Here is a 21,149-nt window from a genome sequence, read left to right on the forward strand (position 1 = left end):
CTCGGACCTCTTCTCTCGAAGTTTGAAAGCCGCAACAACAATACGCCTAGAGCATGCTCCTCGTCGCAATCAAGCACAGCGATACGCTCAACGTAATCGCGATGCATCACGCGATGATGGAAGCTGCGGAAGCGGTGAGCTGGCAAGACAATAAGCCCAATCTCCTCCTGTCCCATTTCTCTTCCTTTCATTCCACTTTCTCCTGTTTGCTCTCTTCCTCTTCTTGGAGATTTCAGGCGGCTGTACATAACACAAGTCCTGTCAGCCTACGCTCACTCTGCCACAGATCCGCCCAACCACCCGTTCGCACAGTGAGTTGTTTCCTTTCGATTCACCTTGCTGTCTGCGTCCGTTGCACTGCTACACACGCACGATTGACGCAGTCCGACTTCACGAAATTGAGCTCAGAACTCCACTGCACGCTGCCCTCACTGACTAGTAATGCAGCTGATCCATCACCATGGCACCTCATGCCAACGACTCCGAAGGCTATGCCACTGGCCTAACCGCTGCCGAGATTGGTGTTGCGGTTCCACCTTCGGCAGAGTTCACAGTTGACGCTTCAAACGTCAGCTACAGTGATGTGGACATTCAGAGCAAGTACCGCTACCACACCACCCAGGTCAAGCGTGTCGACGGCAAATTCGTGGCAAAGCCGCGCGAGTCCGTCTATGACTTCAAGACACAACGCCACGTTGGCAAGGTCGGTGTCATGCTTGTCGGACTCGGCGGCAACAACGGCACCACTGTTACTGCTGGCATCATTGCCAACCGCCGCAAGCTCATTTGGGAGACCCGTGAAGGTCCACGTGCAGCCAACTATTACGGCTCTGTGGTCATGTCCTCTACCACCAAGCTCGGCATTGACGAAGAGACTGGTGGCGATGTCAACATCCCACTGCAGAAGATGCTCCCAATGGTCCACCCAGACGACCTCGTCATCGGCGGCTGGGACATTAGTGGCATGGACCTTGCCGCAGCTATGGACCGTGCCCAAGTCCTGGAGCCAACTCTCAAGCAACTCGTCAAGAAAGAAATGTCAAACATGAAGCCTCTGCCCAGTATCTACTACCCAGACTTCATCGCCGCCAACCAAGAAGACCGAGCCGACAACATCATCCCGGGAGACAAAGCCTGTAACGAACACGTCGAGCACATCCGCAAAGACATCCGTGACTTCAAGTCCACCAACAACCTCGACAAAGCCATTGTCCTTTGGACCGCAAACACGGAGCGCTACGCCGACATCATCCCCGGCGTAAACGACACCTCCAAGAACCTTCTTGACTCCATCGCATCTGGCCACTCTGAGATCTCTCCATCAACAGTCTTCGCAGTGGCCTGCATCCTCGAAAACGCCCCCTTCATCAACGGCTCACCCCAAAACACTTTCGTCCCAGGCTGCATAGCCCTAGCCTCCGAGCACAACGCCTTCATCGGCGGCGACGACTTCAAATCCGGACAGACGAAAATGAAATCCGCCCTCGTCGACTTCCTCATCAATGCCGGTATCAAGCTCACATCCATAGCTTCCTACAACCACCTCGGCAACAACGACGGCAAAAACCTCTCCTCCCAAAAACAGTTCCGATCAAAAGAGATCTCGAAATCCAACGTCGTCGACGACATGGTCGCCGCCAACAATGTTCTCTACGCCAAAGACGAACATCCAGACCACACCGTCGTCATCAAATACATGCCTGCCGTCGGCGACAACAAACGCGCCTTGGATGAATACTACGCCGAGATTTTCCTCGGTGGACACCAAACCATCAGCATCTTCAACGTTTGCGAAGACTCGCTTTTGGCTTCACCTCTCATCATCGATTTGGTTCTGATCACGGACTTGATGACCAGGATCCAATGGCGACATGAGGGCGAGACTGATTACAAGAATTTTCACTCGGTCTTGAGTGTTTTGAGTTATATGTTGAAAGCTCCGATGACTCCGGCGGGAACCCCGGTTGTGAATGCTTTGGGGAAACAGAGGAGTGCGCTGATTAATATTTTGAGGGCTTGTGTTGGACTTGAGCCGGAGAATGATATGACTTTGGAACATAAGTTGTTCTAGATTGATGGTGTGAATGGGATGGTGGTGAAGATGGGTTCGAAATTATAGAGGAAAGATTGTGAAGGGAAGTTTGTTCGGGTTTAATGTTGAGTCTCATTTCGCATGGTCTAGTTAATAGAAGGTAGTAGCATAGTGGTGTCTCATGAGATGTCAACGTTCATTTGATTTTCGTCCTCGAGTGTGATACAGCCTGAGTGAGGTGGAATTATTTCCATTATAATACATCTGCGAGTGGGGCTGCCCATCATAATGCTACATATCTACAAAAAGCGCTTTCACAATGCCGCTGAATATCAACGTATTCATTTGGTATCATCATTCGTCAAAGTGCTCCGATAACTCCAAGTCATCTCTCTACGCCTCTGACGGAGCAACGATGTCAAGGTGCTCGCCACCATCCCTGATGACAACCTTCGCTACATCACCGCTCTTAATCGTACCTCGAATAATCTTGTCTGCGAGACTGTTGCCGACCTCTTTCGAAATCAGTCGATTGAGCGGTCGAGCACCATACCGTGGATCATAGCCCTTTTCGCAAAGCCATGTCTTTACATCATCGCTGACTTCGAGCGAGATGCGTCGATCATCCAGTCTTGCCTGCAGTTCTTTTAATCTGATGTCGACAATATCGCGGAGCGCCTCTTTGGATAGACGTTTGAAGATGATGAACTCGTCTATTCGATTGAGGAACTCAGGCGGGTATGACATCTGGACCACATCCATGACCTGCTTCTTGACGTCTTGGCTGATCTCGCTTCCGGAGCTTTCATCCGCGACCAAAGCTTCGGCTCCGAGGTTAGACGTGAGGACGATGATAGTGTTGCGGAAGTCGACTTTGTGGCCTTGAGCGTCGGTGAGCTTGCCTTCGTCTAATACTTGGAGCAAGAGTGTGCTGATGTCTCGATGCGCCTTTTCGAATTCATCGAAGAGAAGAACGGAGTATGGCTTGCGACGAACGGCTTCAGTAAGCTGGCCAGCATCTTCGTAACCAACATAACCGGCCGGGCTGCCAATGAGACGACTGACGGTATGCTTTTCTTGGAACTCAGACATGTCAAAGCGAACGACTGCTGACTCGGTCGAGAAGAGAAAGTTGGCCATCTTCTTGCAGAGCTCCGTCTTGCCAACGCCAGTAGGTCCGAGGAACATGAAGGAGGCAAGTGGCCTGTTCTCTCCGCTCAGACCTGCTCGTTGCATTCTTACAGCATTGGCTACAGCTGTCAAAGCCTCGTCTTGGCCTCGGACTGACTTGCGAAGCGTGTCTTCCATGTGGATGAGCTTCTCGATTTCGCCGCTCATCAACTTGGTCACAGGAATGCCGGTAGCCTTAGCCACAACGGCAGCGATGTCGTCCGCAGTGACCGAATCATGGATAAGTGCATCGCTTTTTGCCTTCGATTCACCACCCTGGTCTTCTGGTAGCTTTTTCTGAAGCTCAGGAATGCGAGCGTAACGAAGCTCGCTAGCCTTGGCAAAATTGCCTTCTCGCTGGGCCTGTTCGAGCTCAACGCGTGCGCGTTCCAATTCCTCTTTCGTGCGCTTGATCTCTTCAATCTCAGCCCGCTCTTTCTCCCACTTCTCCATCAATGCGCCGACCTCATCTTGCTTGAGCGTCAACGTCTTCTCGAGTTGCTCTCGTCGCTCTTTGCTAGCAATGTCGCTTTCTTTTCGTAATGATTCCAGCTCAATCTGTATCGTCATGATCTGTCGGTCAAGCTCTTGAATAGCGTCCGGCTTGCTTTCTTGCTGTAGTCTTAGAGCAGATGCCGCTTCGTCCACCAGATCGATGGCCTTGTCGGGCAGGAACCGATCGGTAATGTATCGATTGCTGTACGCAGCGGCGGCAACGAGTGCACCATCCGTGATTCTGACTCCATGATGCACTTCGTATCGATCTTTGATACCTCGTAGAATCGAGACGGTGTCCTGTACTGTAGGCTCTCCCACCAAGATAGGCTGAAAGCGTCGAGCCAATGCAACATCTTTCTCGATTTGACGGTACTCAGTCAATGTTGTTGCTCCACAGCATTGCAGCTCTCCTCTCGACAATGCCGGCTTCAAGAGATTGCTGGCATCAATACTGCCTTCAGCCTTGCCCAGGCCGAGCAGTGTATGAAGCTCGTCAACGAACAGGATGACGCCACCTTTCGCATCGCCAACTTCCTTCAAGACAGCCTTCAATCTTTCTTCGAAGTCACCTCGAAATTTGGCGCCTGCTATGAGGCTACCGAGATCGAGCGAAATGACTCTCTTGTCTTTGATACTCTCTGGCACATCGCCCTGCACTATCCGCTGGGCAAGACCTTCCAGGATCGCAGTCTTGCCAGTACCGGCTTGACCAATGAGTACCGGGTTATTCTTCGTTCTTCTTGACAATATTTGTATCGTTCGATGTATCTCTGCATCCCTCCCGATGACTGGGTCGAGTTTCCCCTCTCTTGCTTTAGCAGTCAAATCGACACCATATTGCTCAAGGGCCGGTTTCTCCGGTTCGCCTCCAAGGTTCATTCGATGTGTACCACCTGGAGGATGTGGCTTTCCACTGGCGTAAGCTCGACATTGTGATATCGATGTGGGGGCTGCTCTTGCTATCGTGGGAAGCAGTCTTGATCGTTCGATATGTGTTGCAGCTCGTAATGCGTTTTGTGGTAGAGGGTATCGTACTGAGGCGATGCGCCTGGCAGCGCTTCTTCCTGTAGCAGGTATCATTATGCAACGCGATGAATGAGTGTGAGACCGAAATTGATGAAAGGACAATTGAGCAAGCTACCTTGACTACAGAAGAGAAGCATTAGATACTATGCATATATCGACGAACAGCTCACGAGATGGTGGAAGCCAGAGAACCGACGAGTAGCTTCGAAGCTTCGAAGCAAATCCTAGTCGCACGCACCCTGTTTGGGCCTAGCGTTTCCGTCTGCCAGCGGAGACTAGTCTGAATCAGAATGTGAGCAAGTCCCCTCGCCAGAGAAGCATACAAATTTCAACAACACCACAACTTCAGCAGCTTTTGGACTACACCAGTCAATTCTACAACAAAACACAGGTTGCACCACAGATCCAGAGTCGCACGCATACACGATGGGTTTCACCGACTTCGTCTCCGACGCAGGCCTCACCAGTACGTCGTCGCTGCGACACCACCGCCTCCTGTTCGTGAGCTAAGATTTACACAGTCCTTGACAACTGGGTCAAGACTCGCTCATACATTATCGGGTGCGTTGCCTACTCCTTCCTCAATGCTTTCCCCCTCATGCCTTTCATGATGAACCCAATTTGGTCCGTGTTATTGAGCAGCTTAAGACCCTGCGAATGAAACCTTCCAAAGCGCTTGTCGCACCTCTGATTTTTGCCGCAACAAACACAGTCATTCTCCATTGACCTCAAAATGGATGTTCACTAACACTCCACTAGATACGGCCCATCTCAAGCAGATGTGAAGGTCTTCCAGGCTATGAAGGAGGGACCAAAGGTCGAGAAGTTCCCACACGCCTACCGATGGTACAAGCACATCTCCACTTTCGAGTCAGAGTTCTCTCAGCTCCCAGGTGACCCAAGCAAGGCTCCCACCGCCTACGGTCCAGAGTCCAGCGAGCTCACCCTCAACCCTGCAAAAGCACCGGAGAAGGCTGCTGAGGAGGACGACGATGACGTCGACCTTTTCGGTTCCGATGATGAGGAGGAGGATGCAGAGGCTGCCCGTGTCCGAGAAGAGAGATTGGCCGAGTACAAGAAGAAGAAGGAGGGCAAGACTAAGCCAGCTGCCAAGTCTGTCGTCACACTCGATGTCAAGCCATGGGGTATGTGCTCAGATACCACATTCATATGGAAGTAACGCGTCACTAACATTCCTTTGCAGACGACGAGACAGACATGAAGGCTCTCGAGGCGTCCGTGCGCAGCATCGAGAAGGATGGCCTTGTTTGGGGTGCATCCAAGCTCGTCGCTGTTGGTTTCGGTATCAAGAAGCTCCAGATCAACCTGGTCGTTGAGGACGAGAAGATTTCTCTCGATGAGCTCCAGGAGGAGATTGAGGGCTTCGAGGACTATGTCCAGTCCTCTGATGTTGCCGCTATGCAGAAGTTGTAGATGGCAGCATTTAGCTGCGCGGGCATAGATTCTCTGGCTGTGATAATGGCAGCTTGTGCTCGGTTTTTGACGGCGGAATTGCTGGCTTCATGGCTTGATGTTTTACGACGCATAGACAGTGATACCACCAAAAGCAAGGGGCATGCAGCTTGCATATGAATGACCGGCAATCACTGGTAGATGCATTATACTAGGTACCATGAAATACTCATTCCAATCGGAGTTCGTTGCTTCGATCACATGAAATAATCTGTTCCTCCCTCCTGCCAAGCCTGATGCGGCTCAAAGCCATCGACACGACGTTAACTTCCTATCTCGAGACCAGACTAGAGATAGGATTATTTGAGTAGTATTTTGGTATATGTGTGTGTGTGTGTGTGTGTGTGTGTGGCATAGTGGCATAGTATGTGGCTAAGGTGTGGCGTATAGCCAATCAGCGTTTAGATAACAGAGATCCTATCTCTAGTCTGGGCCGTTTCTGTCGCAATTTGGCTGTTTGCATAGATTTTCCCCTCCTAAAGAAGCACTCGTCGAGGAATACAAATTAATATATAATATATAGTAGAGGGCCTAGATAATATAATTATCTAGGCCCGCCCGGCAGTACTTTTTCGAATTACGGTCTTAATAGTGCGCATTCTTATCGTCGCGGTCGTCGCGGTATAGAGTAGCCTTCTATGCAGCCGAGCGTGTTCGGTTTTTAGATTACATTCGATTTTCCTAAACCGGGGCTATCGTATACGGAATAAAAAATAGTAATTAGTATATATAAAGTATTTATCTAGGTCGCTACCGTGGCGGATTTTCGAATTTCGGTCTAGGTATTGCGTATTCTTTCTTCGAAAAAAAATTCGGGTCGCTTTATCTATGCACGCGTACCAAAACCCGGACAGAAGCGGATCAGACCAGTAACAAAGGGTGTTGTGTGGTCTGTGCGGGAGTTTATTTCTATAGTGGCTTATAGTGGCTGAGCTGAATTGTACAGATATACCATACAACACCCTTTGTTACTGGTCTGAGTGGAGATAGGTTAACTTCAACGTTCAGCATCTCGAATTCTGTACCAACATCACACGTCCACCCTTCTGAAGTACCCAAGAACACCGTCAAGATGGGTTTCGCATCGAATGTGATCAACATAGCCGGTCTGGTGTTCCTGTCGCATGCGTACGTTGAAAGCTTCCAAACGGAAACGCTGCAGCATCTTGCTAACGCATTCTCCCGACAGTGTCTACAGCTCATACGAACACTCTCTACTCCCGACATCATCTACGCCGCCTCCGCCTAGCTCATTTCTCCCGCGCGCATTGGATCCGAAAATTAGCATACCAACAGACATCATCGTCGAAACTCTGTTCTCAGTGCTGCTTCTCTGTGTCGGAGTAGTATTAGGCAGCGCGGATCTGAAACCAATACAATGGAACGTTTGGGCCGGAAATCTGGAGAGAAGTAAAGAAGCGAGGAAAATTCAGGAAGTCGGCGTGGGTGGTGGAAACCCGTATGCTGGGCTGGAGGAGAGGAGTGGGTTTGCGGATATCAGAGCGCAGAGGAAGGAGTTTGCGGAGTGGGTGACAGGTGGTGGGCAGAAGGTAGTGTCGTCGCGATAGAGCAATACAATACTGCGCGTTCTACGCATCCTGAGAGCTATGGACAGCCTACCCAGAACACAGGACGAGCACGTTCAGGTCTCTCCAAGGACCTCTCAGCCAATCCGCCGTCAAGAGGACGTCACGTATTCAAGCGCAGAGAGCTCGTTCTGAGACTGATATCCTGGCGAGCGACTCCATCAGCTGGTCAGAGTCGCTCCTTCCTCACAACGCGCACGGCACGAACGTGGCGAACGCGTTTCTGGCCCGCACGCGCACTTTCACTCTTGCAAAACACTACACTTCACTCCGTTGACATCGAAACAGCATCACACAACATGCGCTCCTCAGCTGCTGCAGTCAAGCGCCGGCGCAGCAACGAGACCGCCGCTTCAAGACGTGGGCGAGCAAGAACCACGTCTGCCCGCTCCTCCAGTCGAGCAGACTCCCGGCAATCCTCAGTCTCCCGTGGCTCATACAACGCACAGTGGCAGTTGCGCAATGCCCTCCCTCGCACGCCTTCATATGCATCAAGCTCTACCGCTCGCGGCGGCATTGACCGCCATGTGGTGCATGTGGGTGACTCTCGAAGCGTGGCGAGCACGCAGCTGCCGGTCGACGACATCGACATCTTCGACGACGAAAGCTTGAACGAGGTCGCTATGGCAGTGAATGTCACGGATCGTGGGACGGTGTAAGTGCTTCTCCGACTTCCGACGAAACATGACTTGCAACGACGCTGATTCTCCACTCTCTCATTCTAGTGGATGTGCTTACTACAACGCGAGAGCCGAAACCTTGTACTTTATGGAAGACGTCCCGCTTGGTGGTGCTGACATTGTCGACGCTTGTTCGTGACACCATACTATCCCTGAACCAGCTGACAGAATGCAGTGAAGCTCTTTATTGATCCCACCGTGATCCTAACCTCAACAAAGTGCAACGCAGAGACTATCAGTCGTCTCGATCCAGAAATGCGAGACGCTCATCTGAGAGCTGCCTCAGCTGATGGCCCCAGCGACCAGAGCAGCCTTCCATATCTGTTGGAGTGTCGACCGAACGCTGAATTCGGCTACGACTCTGCGAGAAATAAGCTCGTGAATCTCCGTATCGGCCAGTCTGGCGGGCCGTCAGTCACCTTCACCGTGCCTGGAGACGTAATGACCCAGCATGATGACCGCCAATCATCCGACAATGGCTTTCATGGTGGTCAAGCCTCCTTGCTTCGTCTATCTGGCTGGGTCAACATGGAGAGTCGTTTCACCGTTGGCTGTGCAGGTGCTGTGCTCGCCTACCTGCAGCGCAGAAGAGCTACTACCTATCTGCCTGGAGACAGAGATGCAGAGTCCATGTTCAGAGTCGCTCGAGTTGAGATGTTCAGCCTGAAGGACTCCATGTTTGTCAATGCTGACACTTTGCTTTCCCTTCAAATCACTACGACCGAGTCACATCCAAATGCTCAGCAGCAAGGACCTGCGAAATCCGGAGGATCGAAAGAAGGTCTTTCTGTATACGGCCTCTTCCACCCTCTGGCCAAGACCCAGCAAGGAAGACATACGCTACGACAGATATTCCTCCGCCCCAGCATGAACATGGAAATCATCAACGAGCGTCACAATACCTTGAGCCTTTTCCTGCAACCAGAGAACGACAATGTCCTTGATCGCCTATCGAAAACATTGAAAGGCGTCAAGAATATGCGTATCGTGACAACCAACCTGCGCAAAGGCAACAGCAGCGGACCAGACAACAGGGGCAAGGCGATTCCCGCCTCAGCTTGGTACAGTCTGCATGGGTTCTTGTATTGCTGCCTCAGTATACTTGATGCTCTGGCTGATATGCCTGGAGCTACACACCTTGCGCTCCACCACAAAGTCGAGGAGAAGTTTGATCGGCAGCGTATTGCAGAAGTCGGTCAGTACATCGCTGAAGTGATCGACTTCGAGGGATCAAAGGTGGAGAAGCGTACCGTCATCATGCCTGGAGTAAGCGCTGAGCTCGATGAGCTTCGAAGATCCTGGGCTGGAATCGACGACATGCTTTCTGAGGTCGCTGTGGTCATTGCGAACTTGGTTCCTACTGACATCCGCAGCCAGCTCAACGTCATCTTCTTTCCACAGATTGGCTTCTTGATCTCAATTTGCCACGAAGCAGACGATGTGCCGGTTCCCTATGCCGGTACCGATGACGACCCTTGGGAGAAGATGTTTCACTCTACAGACGCATCATATTACAAGAATGCTCACATGACGGAGATGGACGAGCAATTCGGAGATATCCACGGCCAAATCATCGACCTGGAAATTGAAATCGTGCAAATGCTCGCACAGCGTGTACTGGAGTATGAAGACCTAATCGTCTCCTGTTCCGAAGTATGCGGTGAAGTCGATGCTCTCGTCGCTTTGACTCAAGGTGCCAAGCTGTACAATCTCGTCAGACCCCAAATGATCGATGACAATATCATCAAGATCAAGGAAGGCCGACACATATTGCAAGAACTCACCGTACCAACCTTCGTACCAAACGACACCTGCCTCGTCGGCGGAAATGGGGATGAACAGGAATCCTCTCCCCACAGATCTCGAGATCCACGAACCCAACCCTTACAAGGCCCGAACATGATCATCCTCACAGGACCCAACTACTCAGGCAAAAGCATCTACCTCAAACAAGTCGCCATAATCGTCTTCATGGCCCACATCGGCTCCTTCGTCCCCGCCTCCTCCGCCAAAATCGGTCTTACAGACAAAATTCTCACACGAATCGCAACCCGAGAATCCGTCTCCCGAATTCAAAGCGCCTTCATGATCGACCTCCAACAAGCTTCCATAGCTCTCAACCTCGCAACCCGCCGAAGCCTTGTCATAATCGACGAATTCGGAAAAGGAACAGATTCCAACGATGGAGCAGGTTTAGCAGCAGGAGTTTTCGAACATTTACTCCAGCGCTCGCCGAACTGTCCGAAAGTTTTGGGAGCGACACATTTTCACGAGATCTTTGAATCTGGCTTCTTGTCTCCTCGGCCGGGGTTGGGATTGGCGTTTGCGCATATGGAGATCCAACTCGATTCATCGGAGAATAGGAGGGGAAAGCAAATTACGTTCCTGTACAATCTTCGTTCGGGAAGGAGCACGCAGAGCTTCGGCACGGCTTGTGCGGCGATGAATGGGATTGATCGAGAAGTTGTAGAGAGAGCGGAGGAATTGAATCTTTTGGCGAGTAGGGGTGAGGATCTTGTTGAGGCTTGTGCGAAGATGCCGGAGGGGGAGTTGATGGAACTCGAGGATGCTGTAAGTATTCTTAGGCAGGTGAGGTGATTGGCGCTAACTAACGATGTTTTGATAGGAGAATGTTGCGAGGCGGCTTTTGATGATGGATGAGTTTGAAGACCCGAGGGAGATTCTTGAAGAGCTGGTGACGACAGTAACGGATAGTGGGACGACGAAGGGGAGTATCACGGAGTCGTGACGAGCTGCGTTGTTTGCGAGAGACAGTGTGCCGGAGGAAATTTGGTTGGTTGCTTTGCTACTATAGGAGAGCATTTGCTAAGAGAACAGGACTTCGTGAAAGCATGCGACATGGACATCCTGCTTTTGGCCCGACCGAGAAGGAGCGCTCGTAACGCAATGCTTTTTAACAATGTCTCGAGCCTACTTCAGGCTTGTTGTCGCCAATGGCAGGCACTTTGATCGGCACATTAGCGATTCTGCAGAGAACCCTCTATAAATGTCTCATGCCATGTCAAACTCTGTCGATCAGCCGGAAGACCCGGCCATGGTAGAAATGCAGACCTCACTTTGTATCAAATCGCTCTCCATTCTACCATACTAACAGCATTTATAAAATATCACTGCTCCTTCTCAGGATCACGCTCACTACTCTCCATCGCCGCACCAGCCGCCACGGGGAAGGTTGGAGCAAAGTGACTCCTCGCCCGAATCTTCGCACCCTTCAGATAAAAAAGAATCGGCATAGGCACACACGCCAGCGCCACACAACCCAATAAAGTTCCTGCCCACTGCACACCCATGCCCTGGATCATCTGCGTTGCGAAGAGAGGGAAGCCTGCGCCTGCCAATGACCTTAAGAATGTGTTGGCTGCGATGGCACTTGCTGCGAACATGAGGTATGCGTCGATGAGGTAGTTGAGACATTGGAGAAATATGGACATGATTCCGAAGCCGGTGAAGAGGCCTGAGAGGGCTGGGGCGATCCAGTGGATTGAGGGATCGAAGCCGGTCCTAATAAAAGTAATGATGTTAGTTTGGGGTAGTAATTTTTGAGTGGGGGACGAGATCCACTTACCATCCGAACCAGAACACCCCCACAGCGAAGCAAGTGCCTCCTACGATGACTGGAGGAAGACGCCATTCTGGGATCGGCATGTTGTTGTTCGCAGCCAGCTTTTTATTATAGCCCGGCTGGAGAATGATCATGTAGACACCAGCGAATATTTCTCCTGTGATCATGCCGAAGAATGGCAGGCCGCCGATTCCTGGACTGAAGCCGTGGATCTGTTGGAAGACGATCGGATAGAATGTCAGGAAGAGGTATAGTAAGCCATACACCAAAGCCATATATAAACTGAGCAACAGGACGATGGGCTCCGTGAAAAGCATTCGCATCGGTCTGCTCAAGTTCTTCTCGAGCAACTCTCGCAGGTCGACTTCGATTTCTTCTTGTTTAGCATGGATACCCCAGTTCTTTGTCCTTCTTCTGAGATCTGCGGCTTTGTTGACGAGGATGACGGGTGGGTAGGTTTCTTCGAGGAAGACCAGCGAGAGGCCGAGTCCCAAGAAACCCATGATGGTCGTAATGTACTCGGTCCAGCGCCAGCCAAGGTATGAGGTTACGATGAAGCCGCCAATGAAAGGTGCCTAATGGGTCGAAGGTCAGCAAACGTCTTAGACATCAGAGCGTTCAAGGTTTTGCTCTTCTTACCATGAGGGGACCCGAGAAGACGGTCATACTGAAGACTGTAATTGCAAGACCACGCTGGCGATTAGAGAACATGTCCGCGAAGACGGCTCCGACGCAAGTAAGCGGGCAAGCACCGCAGAAGCCAGCGAAGAACCGACAGATGAAGATCGTTTGAGTGTCTTTGGCGACTGCAACTGCCAAGTTGAAGATAGAGAAGCCGAAGGAGGATAGCAAAAGTGGAATTTTACGTCCATACAACTCACTGGAGGGCGCCCATATGATCGGTCCTGTTGCAAATCCCAACACGTAGAGCGAGAGACCTAGAACGCCGACTTCTCTAGATATGCCGAATTGCTGAGCAACGACCCCGGTGGCTGTTGAGAAGATGGATGATCCGAACGCTGCGGTAAAAGTGACAAACCCCAGAGTGATCGCAACGGGGAGCTTCTTTTTCATAGGCCAATTCTGTGCATGGAGAGGGTCATTCGGGCCATCGAACTCGACAACATATTCCTCGCGATCAGGGAGGTCTGGTGGATATGGCTTGCCAGCGCCAAAAGCAGGTAATGGTGTCGTCTCATGTCGCGTTCTAGTCCGCGATCTGATACTCTGTCCCACTGTGGCACTATGCTGACTGCGTCCAGTCTGAATTCGGCTTAAGGCTGTAGGATGTCGTTCAAGGTCCACATCGTCTCGCTGCGTGGCCATCCTCAACACTCCGATTTCTGCTCGTTCTATCGACACGCTAAATGAAGATGATCCAGAGCTTGAGGTGCTGATTCCAGTGACTGTGCGCTCGAGCGCTTCCCGTTTCTCTGCTTTCTCCATATTGCTGGAGTCCACTCCTCTGTTTGGTGCTGGACCCGGACTGATACCAAATCTCTCTGGACTGGCTTCTCGTTCCGCCGCCGACATTCTGCGGTCTTCTGGATTCATGGTTTAAGTTCTGTCGTTCTATCCAAGCTGCTTGCAGAGTTATGGCTTCCCAATGTGCGTGCAATCCTTAGGTACGCAGAATCGCAACTCCCTCAAGGAGGAAAAAATCAGTGTCGATCAACCAGGCCAAGTCCTGTCTGCCACACTAAGAAAAGTATTATGGTATGGTTTGATAAGTACGTCCTTTGGCTATCGTCGGTATATTCTAGAAGAAATCCAATGGCTACCAAAGAGAAAAAAAAATTCCAAGTTCGGGATGAGTGCACGGATCGGGAAGGATGTTTGTTATTATGAACGACGTCTGTGCCGAAGCCCCGGACCAAACAAACTGCAACTGCCTACTTTTGAAGAACCAAAGTCTGGACTAATCAGCCACCTTGCCACCGTCCGCTAAAGAAGTTGTCTCTTTTCCTTGACATATCATCCGATGACGATTTGCACGGAGCGTATCTGGTTGATCAGGCCGATGTGCCGAAGTTTCGCCATGGATCCTGGTCAAACCAATGGGTAAGTTAAGAGGCGAGAGTTGTGCACTTGTGCTTAGATGAATCACTCTAAATATTGTGATGAAGGTGATGAAAGAGCTCTGGACATTCGTGGAGTGTCCGAGGATGTGACGATGGAGCATAGAATAACCTGCCGCTGTTCTCGCACGAAGATGATGCTTCTCCATGCTTTGTAAGTCTACTCCGTATCTGTGCGCGGCAGTCTGACCTTTCTCACTTTCGAGACGAGGTCCAGATAGCGTGCTATGCTGTCGTATGCCATGTCGTCGTGCTAATGTACATTATGCTTGATGTGATGCTTCGTGATGATTGCAGCTAATTATCGCTTCTTCTCTTCCTCCTCTACAGTCTTTTTGACACCCTCGACGAATGCTTCGACAGCGTCGCCACCACCTAGGGGAACACTGCCGCCGTGAATGAGACCTCCATTCTCGATCTTCACTTGCAATGCTTCGCCAATCATGGGAAGGCCGCCATCACGCAGAGCGACCGTCAACGATCCGAGACTTTGATGAAATTGTGGCGATCGGAGCACGCGGGTAAGGATGGCCTTCTTTTGTGCTGTCGACAGAGCTTCAATAGCTGCCTGTGTTGCGGCTGGGCTGGGCTCAGTGGCTGACGTTGACTCTTCCGATTCCTGGCCAAGGAGAAATAGCTCAGGAGGTAGATATGTGCAGAGATGATCGATCTGTTGCGGTGATGCCGAAGATAGATATGCAGTCGTAATTGAAGACGGAAGGAGGTCGGGCAATGTTGTGAAGGGCTTATCCTGGCGCTGTGATTGTGGTGATCCGCTGCCACCGCTGCCTTTGAGAGAATTGAGGAAGTTTTGTACAATGGCGTTTGTGTCTTGTGCGCCTGAGGAAGCACTACCTGAGTGATTCACGTTAGCCGATGCTTCGTTTATAGAGATTGCAAAATGGCACGCAGCTACAAAAGCAGACAGTAGCAACGTATTTTCAGCACTTTCGTACATGATGCATCCTCGCAAACGCCGTCTTTCCTGACCATACTCGGTACAATGAACTGCTTCTTTTGCAGCTGATTCAGTTCGCCTCCAGCGCCTCGCTTGATAACGATGAGACATCTAACAACTTACGCTCTGCCTCCATCTGCACCGCCTTCTCTGCTTGCCTCGCCCTCCTCTCGTGGGTCGCCGCCTGTGGCATCGGCACCGGCACCACCTGTCTCTTGGCGCTCTAATGAAGAGCCATGGTGATCGATCTCCATGGCGTCAGCATCGCCATTTGGACCAGCACTGTCGTCTCCGTTCCGGATGTCCTGGATCTCACGCTCAACATCAACACCCTCGCCCTGCAGCAGCGCATCGATGATTTGACCAATCCGCTGATCCCGCTGGCTGAACCAGCTCAAGTGTCCTTCCCGTGACTGCGCCTTGCTCTGCATCCAAAAGAAGTGCTTCTGACTGCTGGACGTGAAGCGCAGAACAAAGATGCGGCCGGTAGTGGGGGAGTGCAGCTCTTCAGCACCTTGCTCTTTTAGCAGTGGATAGAAGTGGCCGTCTTGTGGGAACATGATGAGGTCGAGTTCAGGTTCGGTGGCAGGTGCTGAACGCGGCCGCCAGCAGAAGTGCAGCAGCTCATCCTCTTCGTATAGGTAGATGTAGCCGGGCGTTGGGTTTGGCGTGACTTTACGGCCGCTGAAATCGCATTTGCCAGCTTTGAATGTGATGAGAGGTGTTGCGGCCATTTTGGGTGGATGTGATGTGTTTGGTCGCGTGTCGATGTTTCGTGGAAGTTGATGATGGCATGTTTGATGTCAGCGAGAAACGTTGCAAGCCTCAGAACTCAGGCATCAACTTTTGGGCTTCCGGCTTGGCACTGAGCCCACCCGCCGTAATTCTGTCTTGAAGAAGCCGGCCTTTGCGACATCCAGAAACGACTCCAGCGGCACAACACCATACTAACCCGTAGCACCTTCTTTTCGGTACGGCTTTCAAGACATATTCGAAATCGCGACAACACTAATACCACGACAGTCGCCGTCAAGATGTCTACCGCCGCCCAGAAGACGCAAAACGACCAGAAGGCGTCCAGATACTATCCAGCCGACGACGATGCACAGGCAAAGAAGGTATGAAGACACCTGATAGTACATGGGAGACGCAAGATTGGAAGCGGCGGAAACTGAGAATTGGATGGATATGAAGAGCATGCACTGACCTGTCGACACACAGTCCCGCAAGGCCATCCGTCCATTCAAGCCGCGCGCATCTCTCCAGCCAGGTGCTGTCCTGATTCTCCTCGCCGGTCGCTTCCGTGGCAAGCGTGTCGTCCTCCTCAAGGTTCTCGATCAGGGTACCCTCCTCGTCACTGGCCCATTCAAGCTGAACGGTGTCCCACTCCGCCGCGTCAACGCCCGCTATGTGATCGCAACCAAGACCAAGATCGATCTCTCTGGTCTCGACAAGGCATCAGTCGACAAGGTCTCCGGCGAGAACTACTTCGCCCGCGACAAGAAGGCCGACAAGAAGGGCAGCAAGGAGGCTTTCTTCCAGCAGGGTGAGAAGCCACAGAAGAAGGAGGTCGCCGGTGAGCGCGCTGAGGACCAGAAGAAGGTGGACAAGGCGTTGCTCGCCTCTATTAAGAAGGAGCCTTTGCTCCTCGGATACCTTTCGACTAGCTTCAGCCTGCGAAAGGGTGACCGGCCGCATGACATGGTCTTCTAAATGCATTGCACAGCGAGATGGGAAAGATGGGATTCTATGGCGATGGAGGTCATTGGCGTTGCAACTCGTACTAGTTTTCTGTGTCGCATAGACGAGGTTGTGGGCAGAAGCATGGTCCCGCTGAATCATTGAACTTCGTAAAACGCAGGACAACCACAAATGAATGAGAAGCTATGACAAACAGCGACGACAACATCCACGTTCAATTTCAGATAAAAAGCATCGCTTCGTAAACGGTACGCTAGCGATGCACTGGACAATTTCGACGCGGCCACGTTCGAAATCAAACAACGTCAATGCTAGGTAGGTATCGGAGTCCTGTCTGGCATCAGCCCTCGCATCTCATACAAAAATTTCACCAAGGTCAACGTATATCGGACCATATTATGGAGTACTGCAACCACCGGCGAGACGCCATAGACGATATCACAGAACTAGGAGCCATATATTCCGCCTTCCCACCTCTCGCTCTGCTTGATTGGCATGACCGGCACTGCTGCAAAAAATCTGTATACCTTATATCAGCATCTTGACGTTACCAGTGAGAACGCAAATTTGATAAACACCGGACACTGAACAAATGACTACGTGGACAAACAACGTCATGTGTGAGAAAATTCTTGGCACTCGCAACATCCTCCTTTGCCCTCCATGTAACGTAGCCTTTCTTGACTTATTATTATTATTATCAGCTTTCACACGGCCTTTCCGCAACATGCATCTCCTCTGCTACGGAAGAATTGCACTCGGTATAACAATACCTATAATTGCACTCATGATCGCTCCCAAAGACGACGGGAGCGAGCAGAAACCCGCAACAACTACCACCAGGCCAAAAGGCTGATGAGAAGGAAGCCGAATAATGTTCGTGAGATTTTCCATTCAATTCCTGGATCTCGTCGTGTTATCGGAGCATTACTTGCTCTCCGAATGCATTATGTACAAGCAAATGACTGGCTTGCGCTCGACCTCCTCCTGCTGCTATAAGGGGAATCCAAAAAAAAAACGCCTGGCAAAATCGCCATAGATGCATTCAATGCCCGGTCCTCGTGACCCCATTCATCATTGCGCCATTAAAAAGATGTGCTAGGCCATACTGCATGTTTCTAAAGTAAAGAACAGGAAGGAAAACAACGCTGCTCACGACGATCATCATCGTCTTGAGTATCGTGTTCCGTGTGTTCTCCTGTCGTCAGAGCTTGCGCTGCCTGGAAACGAAAGTCAGTATTTCATTCTCGGCGGCTTCGCATCGGACTGTACTCACTGGCACTGGTGTAATAATCGCTCGAATAAGAGTACTCAGAGTACTTCTCGTCATGTCTCCTCTTGTCTCTCTTTCGCTTGAGGCCAAGCACAGCCCAGAGAGCTGCAAGACCCGCGCCAATGCCGAGCAGATTCTTTCCATCGTGAGATTTCTTGTCTCGGCGATCGACACGAGCTGGCGGCCTTGAAGCACCATACCAAGTTCGTCCACCACCAGCGCCACCAGCGCCACCATGGTGGGAATGGTGCGAGTATCGCTCTTCTTCCACGACCTCTCGTCTCCTTTTGCGTCCTCCGAGTCCGAAACATGCAAGGCAGCCGTCGAGAAGACCCTTGAGACAGCAGTAGAAGCAGAGCAATCCAAGCAGAAGCAGACCCACCAGCACGCCAATGACAATACCAGCGATCGCACCTCCGGAAAGTCCTCCGCCTCCGTTGTTCTGCTCCGATCCAGTGACTGTAACGTTGGCACCTGTTGCAACGGGCGCGATGAACGGGACAGTGGTAGTCGGACTGGCAGTCTGGGTGATTGTCTGATAAGACGAAGAAGTCGGCCGCACTGGCGCAACCGCTGTCGCACCAGCACCTCCAACAACGGTGTAGCCACTAGGAGACCCAGAGCTGCCAACCGCTGCCTCTTTACATTGCGACTGCTCTGGGCTGAAGCAGTACTGGTTGCTTGCACAGCATATACTTCCACAAGACTGCTGGTTCTGGCCACAAGCGATTCCTGTCGCGACAGCGCCTCCGATGTATGTCGACATGACACTCGTGACCGTCACCAGATCTGTCTGAACGTACGTCGTTGTGTAGACGGAATAGTAGCCTCCAGCAGCCGTGACTTGCGTGCTAGCTGTACACGATACGATTGACGCCGCATCGGTATAACAGGCTTGGCCAGAACCACAGCATAGTTGTCCATAATACCCGCAAGTCGTGCCGGAACAAGCTTGTCGACCAAAGAGTTCGTTGAGAGAGAAACCGGCCAATTTCGGTGGAATCGGGTCTGGGAATGCGAAGGTCGATGGCGGTGCGAGGAGGATGGTGGTAAGTAGATGCAGCAGCGGGCGTGGCACTTGACTGAAGCGCATGGCTGCAATCGCTGCCCGTCGGTCGGCCTGCTCAAAATCGTCTTGCTGAGCTGAGGAATGTGGGCGTCGTCGATGGCAAGTGCGGAATGGAATGCACCAATGCTGCACTGCTCTCCACCACCCCGCAGCGGTAGTGGTGGCACCTCACCGCGATTTCGTCTGGGGCCGAAGTGAACAGTGGTGTGGAGTATGAATCTGTGCTTTGCGATCAGAAAAAAGCGCCTTTCTCGTCAACGAACGAGTGCGTAAGGAAAGAACTCCCCAATTCGTTTGGTCTGGTGTGGTCTTCAGGTCGCTATCCGATCTGCCGTGCAAGATGTGGCTGGATGTGCCCAACCACCTTTCCTTTCCCCACCACCTGAATTTCTTCTTCTTTCGATTGTGACGCGTGGTCGGTTCTCTTGGGAGATTCGTGCGTTGGAAGTGCTTTCGCTAACTTATGGTATGTCCGATCTCTACGGCTCGTAAGTTACGAAACGTCACTGCCCAACGCTGTGGTCGCTCCATCAATCGTTGTCCAGCGCAACGGTTGTTGTGGACGTGGAGCCGTGGACGCTGGGACGGCTTCCGCGGGAGCTTGGACGGAGCTCCATATACACCAGATTGTCAATGAAGAATTCACAACGCAATCTTTGCCCCTACAAGTTCTTTTTAATATATCTTTTTATCTAGAGGAGTTATAGCTTAATAATATAGGACAAAGATACTCTAATCTATGTATATTTTTGGAAAATATCAAGATTTCTAGTCGTTGCCTCCTAAATTAATAAGCTATATAGCTTAAAACTCTAAGTTAGAGATTTTAGAACTTTAGTGTTTTCTTGAGTCTTAATATACTATTTTTAGTAATCTAAAAACCAGGCCTTATAGTTTTACTTAAGAAAAATCCATTTCGAGATTTTTCTCGTAATATAGCTACTATTAGTTATATAATCTAGAATTCAAAACTTAAATTCTTCTTAGGTTCCCTTTCGTATATCTTTTTCTTTAGACGAGTTATAGCTTAGTAATATAAGACAACAATAATCTGTTTTCAATCTAGTATTAGAAAATTACTAAAATTATTATAGCTATCTACTAGGATTAGCCTAAAATTCTAGAATAAAGATTTTAAGACTTTTGCTTTTTTTAAGCCTTAGTATACTATTTTTAGTAATCTAAAACCTAAACCTAATAGTTTTACCTAGTAGGAATCTATATTAGAGCTTTTACTTTAAATAAGCTATAAATAGTCTTATAACTTAGAAAAGAATATTCTTAAGAATTATAAACTTTAAATTGCTAAGCCTACAATTGTTAAGAATATTCGCTTTAGGATTTTAAGACTAATAGTAAGCGTATTAAAATAAGAATCTCAAAATGTATTTATACTAAGTAAAACTTTTAGGTCTAGGTTTTAGATTACTAAAAATAGTATACTAAGGCTTAATAAATACTAAAATCTTAAAATCCTTACCTAAGAGTTTTAGGCTAATCTTAGTAGATAGCTATAATAGTTTTAGTTATTTTCTAAAAATATATAAAAGCTAAAGTATATTTGTCTTATATTACTAAGCTATAGCTCTTCTAAATAAAAAGATAAACTAACGAGAATATAGTAAGAAAATAATATTCCTTTCTAGATTATGTTGCTAATAGTTTATATACTAATATATAAATTTAGATTTAGATTTTTATAAGGTAGAACTATAAGATCTGAATTTTAGATTACTAAAAATAGTATGCTAAGGCCTAAAAAAATGCTAAAATTGTTAAACTTCAAAATTAGACTTTTAGGCTATATAGCCTATAAATTTAATAGGTAACGACTAGAAATTTTACTATTTTCTAAAAATAGATACAAATTAGAGTATCTTTGTTCTATATTGTTAAGCTATAACTCCTCTATATAAAAAGATATATTAAAAAGAACTTGAAGGAGCAAAGATTGCGTTGTTGTCGCTGCGGTCAGAAGTGCTGTATTGACAATCTGGTACGTATGGGCCTCCCTAGGAGCTT

General features: G+C 49.8%; 10 protein-coding genes across 10 annotated transcripts; 6 read left to right on the top strand and 4 right to left on the bottom strand.

The window, feature by feature from the left end:
• Positions 1–53: 53 nt before the first annotated feature.
• On the top strand, positions 54–439 carry MYCFIDRAFT_169397 (uncharacterized protein; the record flags this gene model as incomplete). The annotated part of the gene is made up of 2 exons (XM_007922799.1): positions 54–351; positions 384–439. The coding sequence occupies 2 exons, from the start codon at positions 54–56 to the stop codon at positions 437–439; spliced, it is 354 nt and encodes a 117-aa protein (XP_007920990.1).
• MYCFIDRAFT_54752 (uncharacterized protein) lies at positions 236–2,242 on the top strand. Its single transcript, XM_007921908.1, has 2 exons — positions 236–311; positions 448–2,242. Exon 2 carries the CDS (start codon positions 461–463, stop codon positions 2,069–2,071), a length of 1,611 nt encoding a protein of 536 aa, XP_007920099.1. The 5' UTR covers positions 236–311; positions 448–460; the 3' UTR covers positions 2,072–2,242.
• Positions 2,243–2,265: 23 nt separating this feature from the next.
• On the bottom strand, positions 2,266–4,864 carry MYCFIDRAFT_54756 (uncharacterized protein). Its single transcript, XM_007921909.1, has one exon. The coding sequence runs from the start codon at positions 4,778–4,780 to the stop codon at positions 2,426–2,428; it is 2,355 nt and encodes a 784-aa protein (XP_007920100.1). The 5' UTR covers positions 4,781–4,864; the 3' UTR covers positions 2,266–2,425.
• Positions 4,865–5,072: 208 nt separating this feature from the next.
• On the top strand, positions 5,073–6,395 carry MYCFIDRAFT_47952 (uncharacterized protein). The gene is made up of 4 exons (XM_007921814.1): positions 5,073–5,192; positions 5,248–5,287; positions 5,486–5,871; positions 5,931–6,395. Exons 1-4 carry the CDS (start codon positions 5,153–5,155, stop codon positions 6,158–6,160), a joined length of 696 nt encoding a protein of 231 aa, XP_007920005.1. The 5' UTR covers positions 5,073–5,152; the 3' UTR covers positions 6,161–6,395.
• Positions 6,396–7,485: 1,090 nt separating this feature from the next.
• MYCFIDRAFT_18938 (uncharacterized protein) lies at positions 7,486–7,749 on the top strand (the record flags this gene model as incomplete). The annotated part of the gene is made up of 1 exon (XM_007921472.1): positions 7,486–7,749. A coding segment is annotated over one exon (264 nt), but the record flags the coding sequence as incomplete, so codon positions are not given.
• Positions 7,750–8,084: 335 nt separating this feature from the next.
• On the top strand, positions 8,085–11,547 carry MYCFIDRAFT_201191 (uncharacterized protein; the record flags this gene model as incomplete). The annotated part of the gene is made up of 3 exons (XM_007922800.1): positions 8,085–8,430; positions 8,641–11,036; positions 11,092–11,547. 3 exons carry the CDS (start codon positions 8,085–8,087, stop codon positions 11,212–11,214), a joined length of 2,865 nt encoding a protein of 954 aa, XP_007920991.1. The 3' UTR covers positions 11,215–11,547.
• Positions 11,540–13,819, bottom strand: MYCFIDRAFT_201192 (uncharacterized protein). Its single transcript, XM_007922801.1, has 3 exons — positions 12,688–13,819; positions 12,052–12,623; positions 11,540–11,987 (listed from the first exon to the last, which is right to left on the bottom strand). Exons 1-3 carry the CDS (start codon positions 13,600–13,602, stop codon positions 11,594–11,596), a joined length of 1,881 nt encoding a protein of 626 aa, XP_007920992.1. The 5' UTR covers positions 13,603–13,819; the 3' UTR covers positions 11,540–11,593.
• A 623-nt stretch (positions 13,820–14,442) lies between these two features.
• On the bottom strand, positions 14,443–15,818 carry MYCFIDRAFT_110453 (uncharacterized protein; the record flags this gene model as incomplete). Its single annotated transcript, XM_007922802.1, has 2 exons — positions 14,443–14,977; positions 15,208–15,818. Coding segments are annotated over 2 exons (1,146 nt in total), but the record flags the coding sequence as incomplete, so codon positions are not given.
• Positions 15,819–16,000: 182 nt separating this feature from the next.
• MYCFIDRAFT_47959 (uncharacterized protein) lies at positions 16,001–16,975 on the top strand. The gene is made up of 3 exons (XM_007921815.1): positions 16,001–16,055; positions 16,108–16,202; positions 16,306–16,975. Exons 2-3 carry the CDS (start codon positions 16,119–16,121, stop codon positions 16,795–16,797), a joined length of 576 nt encoding a protein of 191 aa, XP_007920006.1. The 5' UTR covers positions 16,001–16,055; positions 16,108–16,118; the 3' UTR covers positions 16,798–16,975.
• Positions 16,976–17,949: 974 nt separating this feature from the next.
• On the bottom strand, positions 17,950–19,151 carry MYCFIDRAFT_184582 (uncharacterized protein; the record flags this gene model as incomplete). The annotated part of the gene is made up of 2 exons (XM_007922803.1): positions 17,950–18,005; positions 18,062–19,151. The coding sequence occupies 2 exons, from the start codon at positions 19,149–19,151 to the stop codon at positions 17,950–17,952; spliced, it is 1,146 nt and encodes a 381-aa protein (XP_007920994.1).
• Positions 19,152–21,149: the final 1,998 nt, after the last annotated feature.

Source organism: Pseudocercospora fijiensis (genome assembly GCF_000340215.1).
Source record: "Pseudocercospora fijiensis CIRAD86 unplaced genomic scaffold MYCFIscaffold_1, whole genome shotgun sequence".
Classification (NCBI taxonomy): Eukaryota; Fungi; Ascomycota; class Dothideomycetes; order Mycosphaerellales; family Mycosphaerellaceae; genus Pseudocercospora; species Pseudocercospora fijiensis.

What these genes read in the sequence shown, in the direction of transcription:
- MYCFIDRAFT_201192 (XM_007922801.1), bottom strand. Translation starts at nt 13,602, where the DNA reads ATGAATCCAGAAGACCGCAGAATGTCGGCGGCGGAACGAGAAGCCAGT. An exon ending in TCTTCTCGGGTCCCCTCATG is followed by an intron (nt 12,624 to 12,687) that starts GTAAGAAGAGCA and finishes TCGACCCATTAG; the next exon opens with GCACCTTTCATTGGCGGCTT. An exon ending in GGGGTGTTCTGGTTCGGATG is followed by an intron (nt 11,988 to 12,051) that starts GTAAGTGGATCT and finishes TACTTTTATTAG; the next exon opens with GACCGGCTTCGATCCCTCAA.
- MYCFIDRAFT_54756 (XM_007921909.1), bottom strand. Translation starts at nt 4,780, where the DNA reads ATGATACCTGCTACAGGAAGAAGCGCTGCCAGGCGCATCGCCTCAGTA.
- MYCFIDRAFT_54752 (XM_007921908.1), top strand. Translation starts at nt 461, where the DNA reads ATGGCACCTCATGCCAACGACTCCGAAGGCTATGCCACTGGCCTAACC.
- MYCFIDRAFT_47959 (XM_007921815.1), top strand. Translation starts at nt 16,119, where the DNA reads ATGTCTACCGCCGCCCAGAAGACGCAAAACGACCAGAAGGCGTCCAGA. An exon ending in ACGATGCACAGGCAAAGAAG is followed by an intron (nt 16,203 to 16,305) that starts GTATGAAGACAC and finishes GTCGACACACAG; the next exon opens with TCCCGCAAGGCCATCCGTCC.
- MYCFIDRAFT_47952 (XM_007921814.1), top strand. Translation starts at nt 5,153, where the DNA reads ATGGGTTTCACCGACTTCGTCTCCGACGCAGGCCTCACCA. An exon ending in ACTCGCTCATACATTATCGG is followed by an intron (nt 5,288 to 5,485) that starts GTGCGTTGCCTA and finishes ACACTCCACTAG; the next exon opens with ATACGGCCCATCTCAAGCAG. An exon ending in ACTCGATGTCAAGCCATGGG is followed by an intron (nt 5,872 to 5,930) that starts GTATGTGCTCAG and finishes ATTCCTTTGCAG; the next exon opens with ACGACGAGACAGACATGAAG.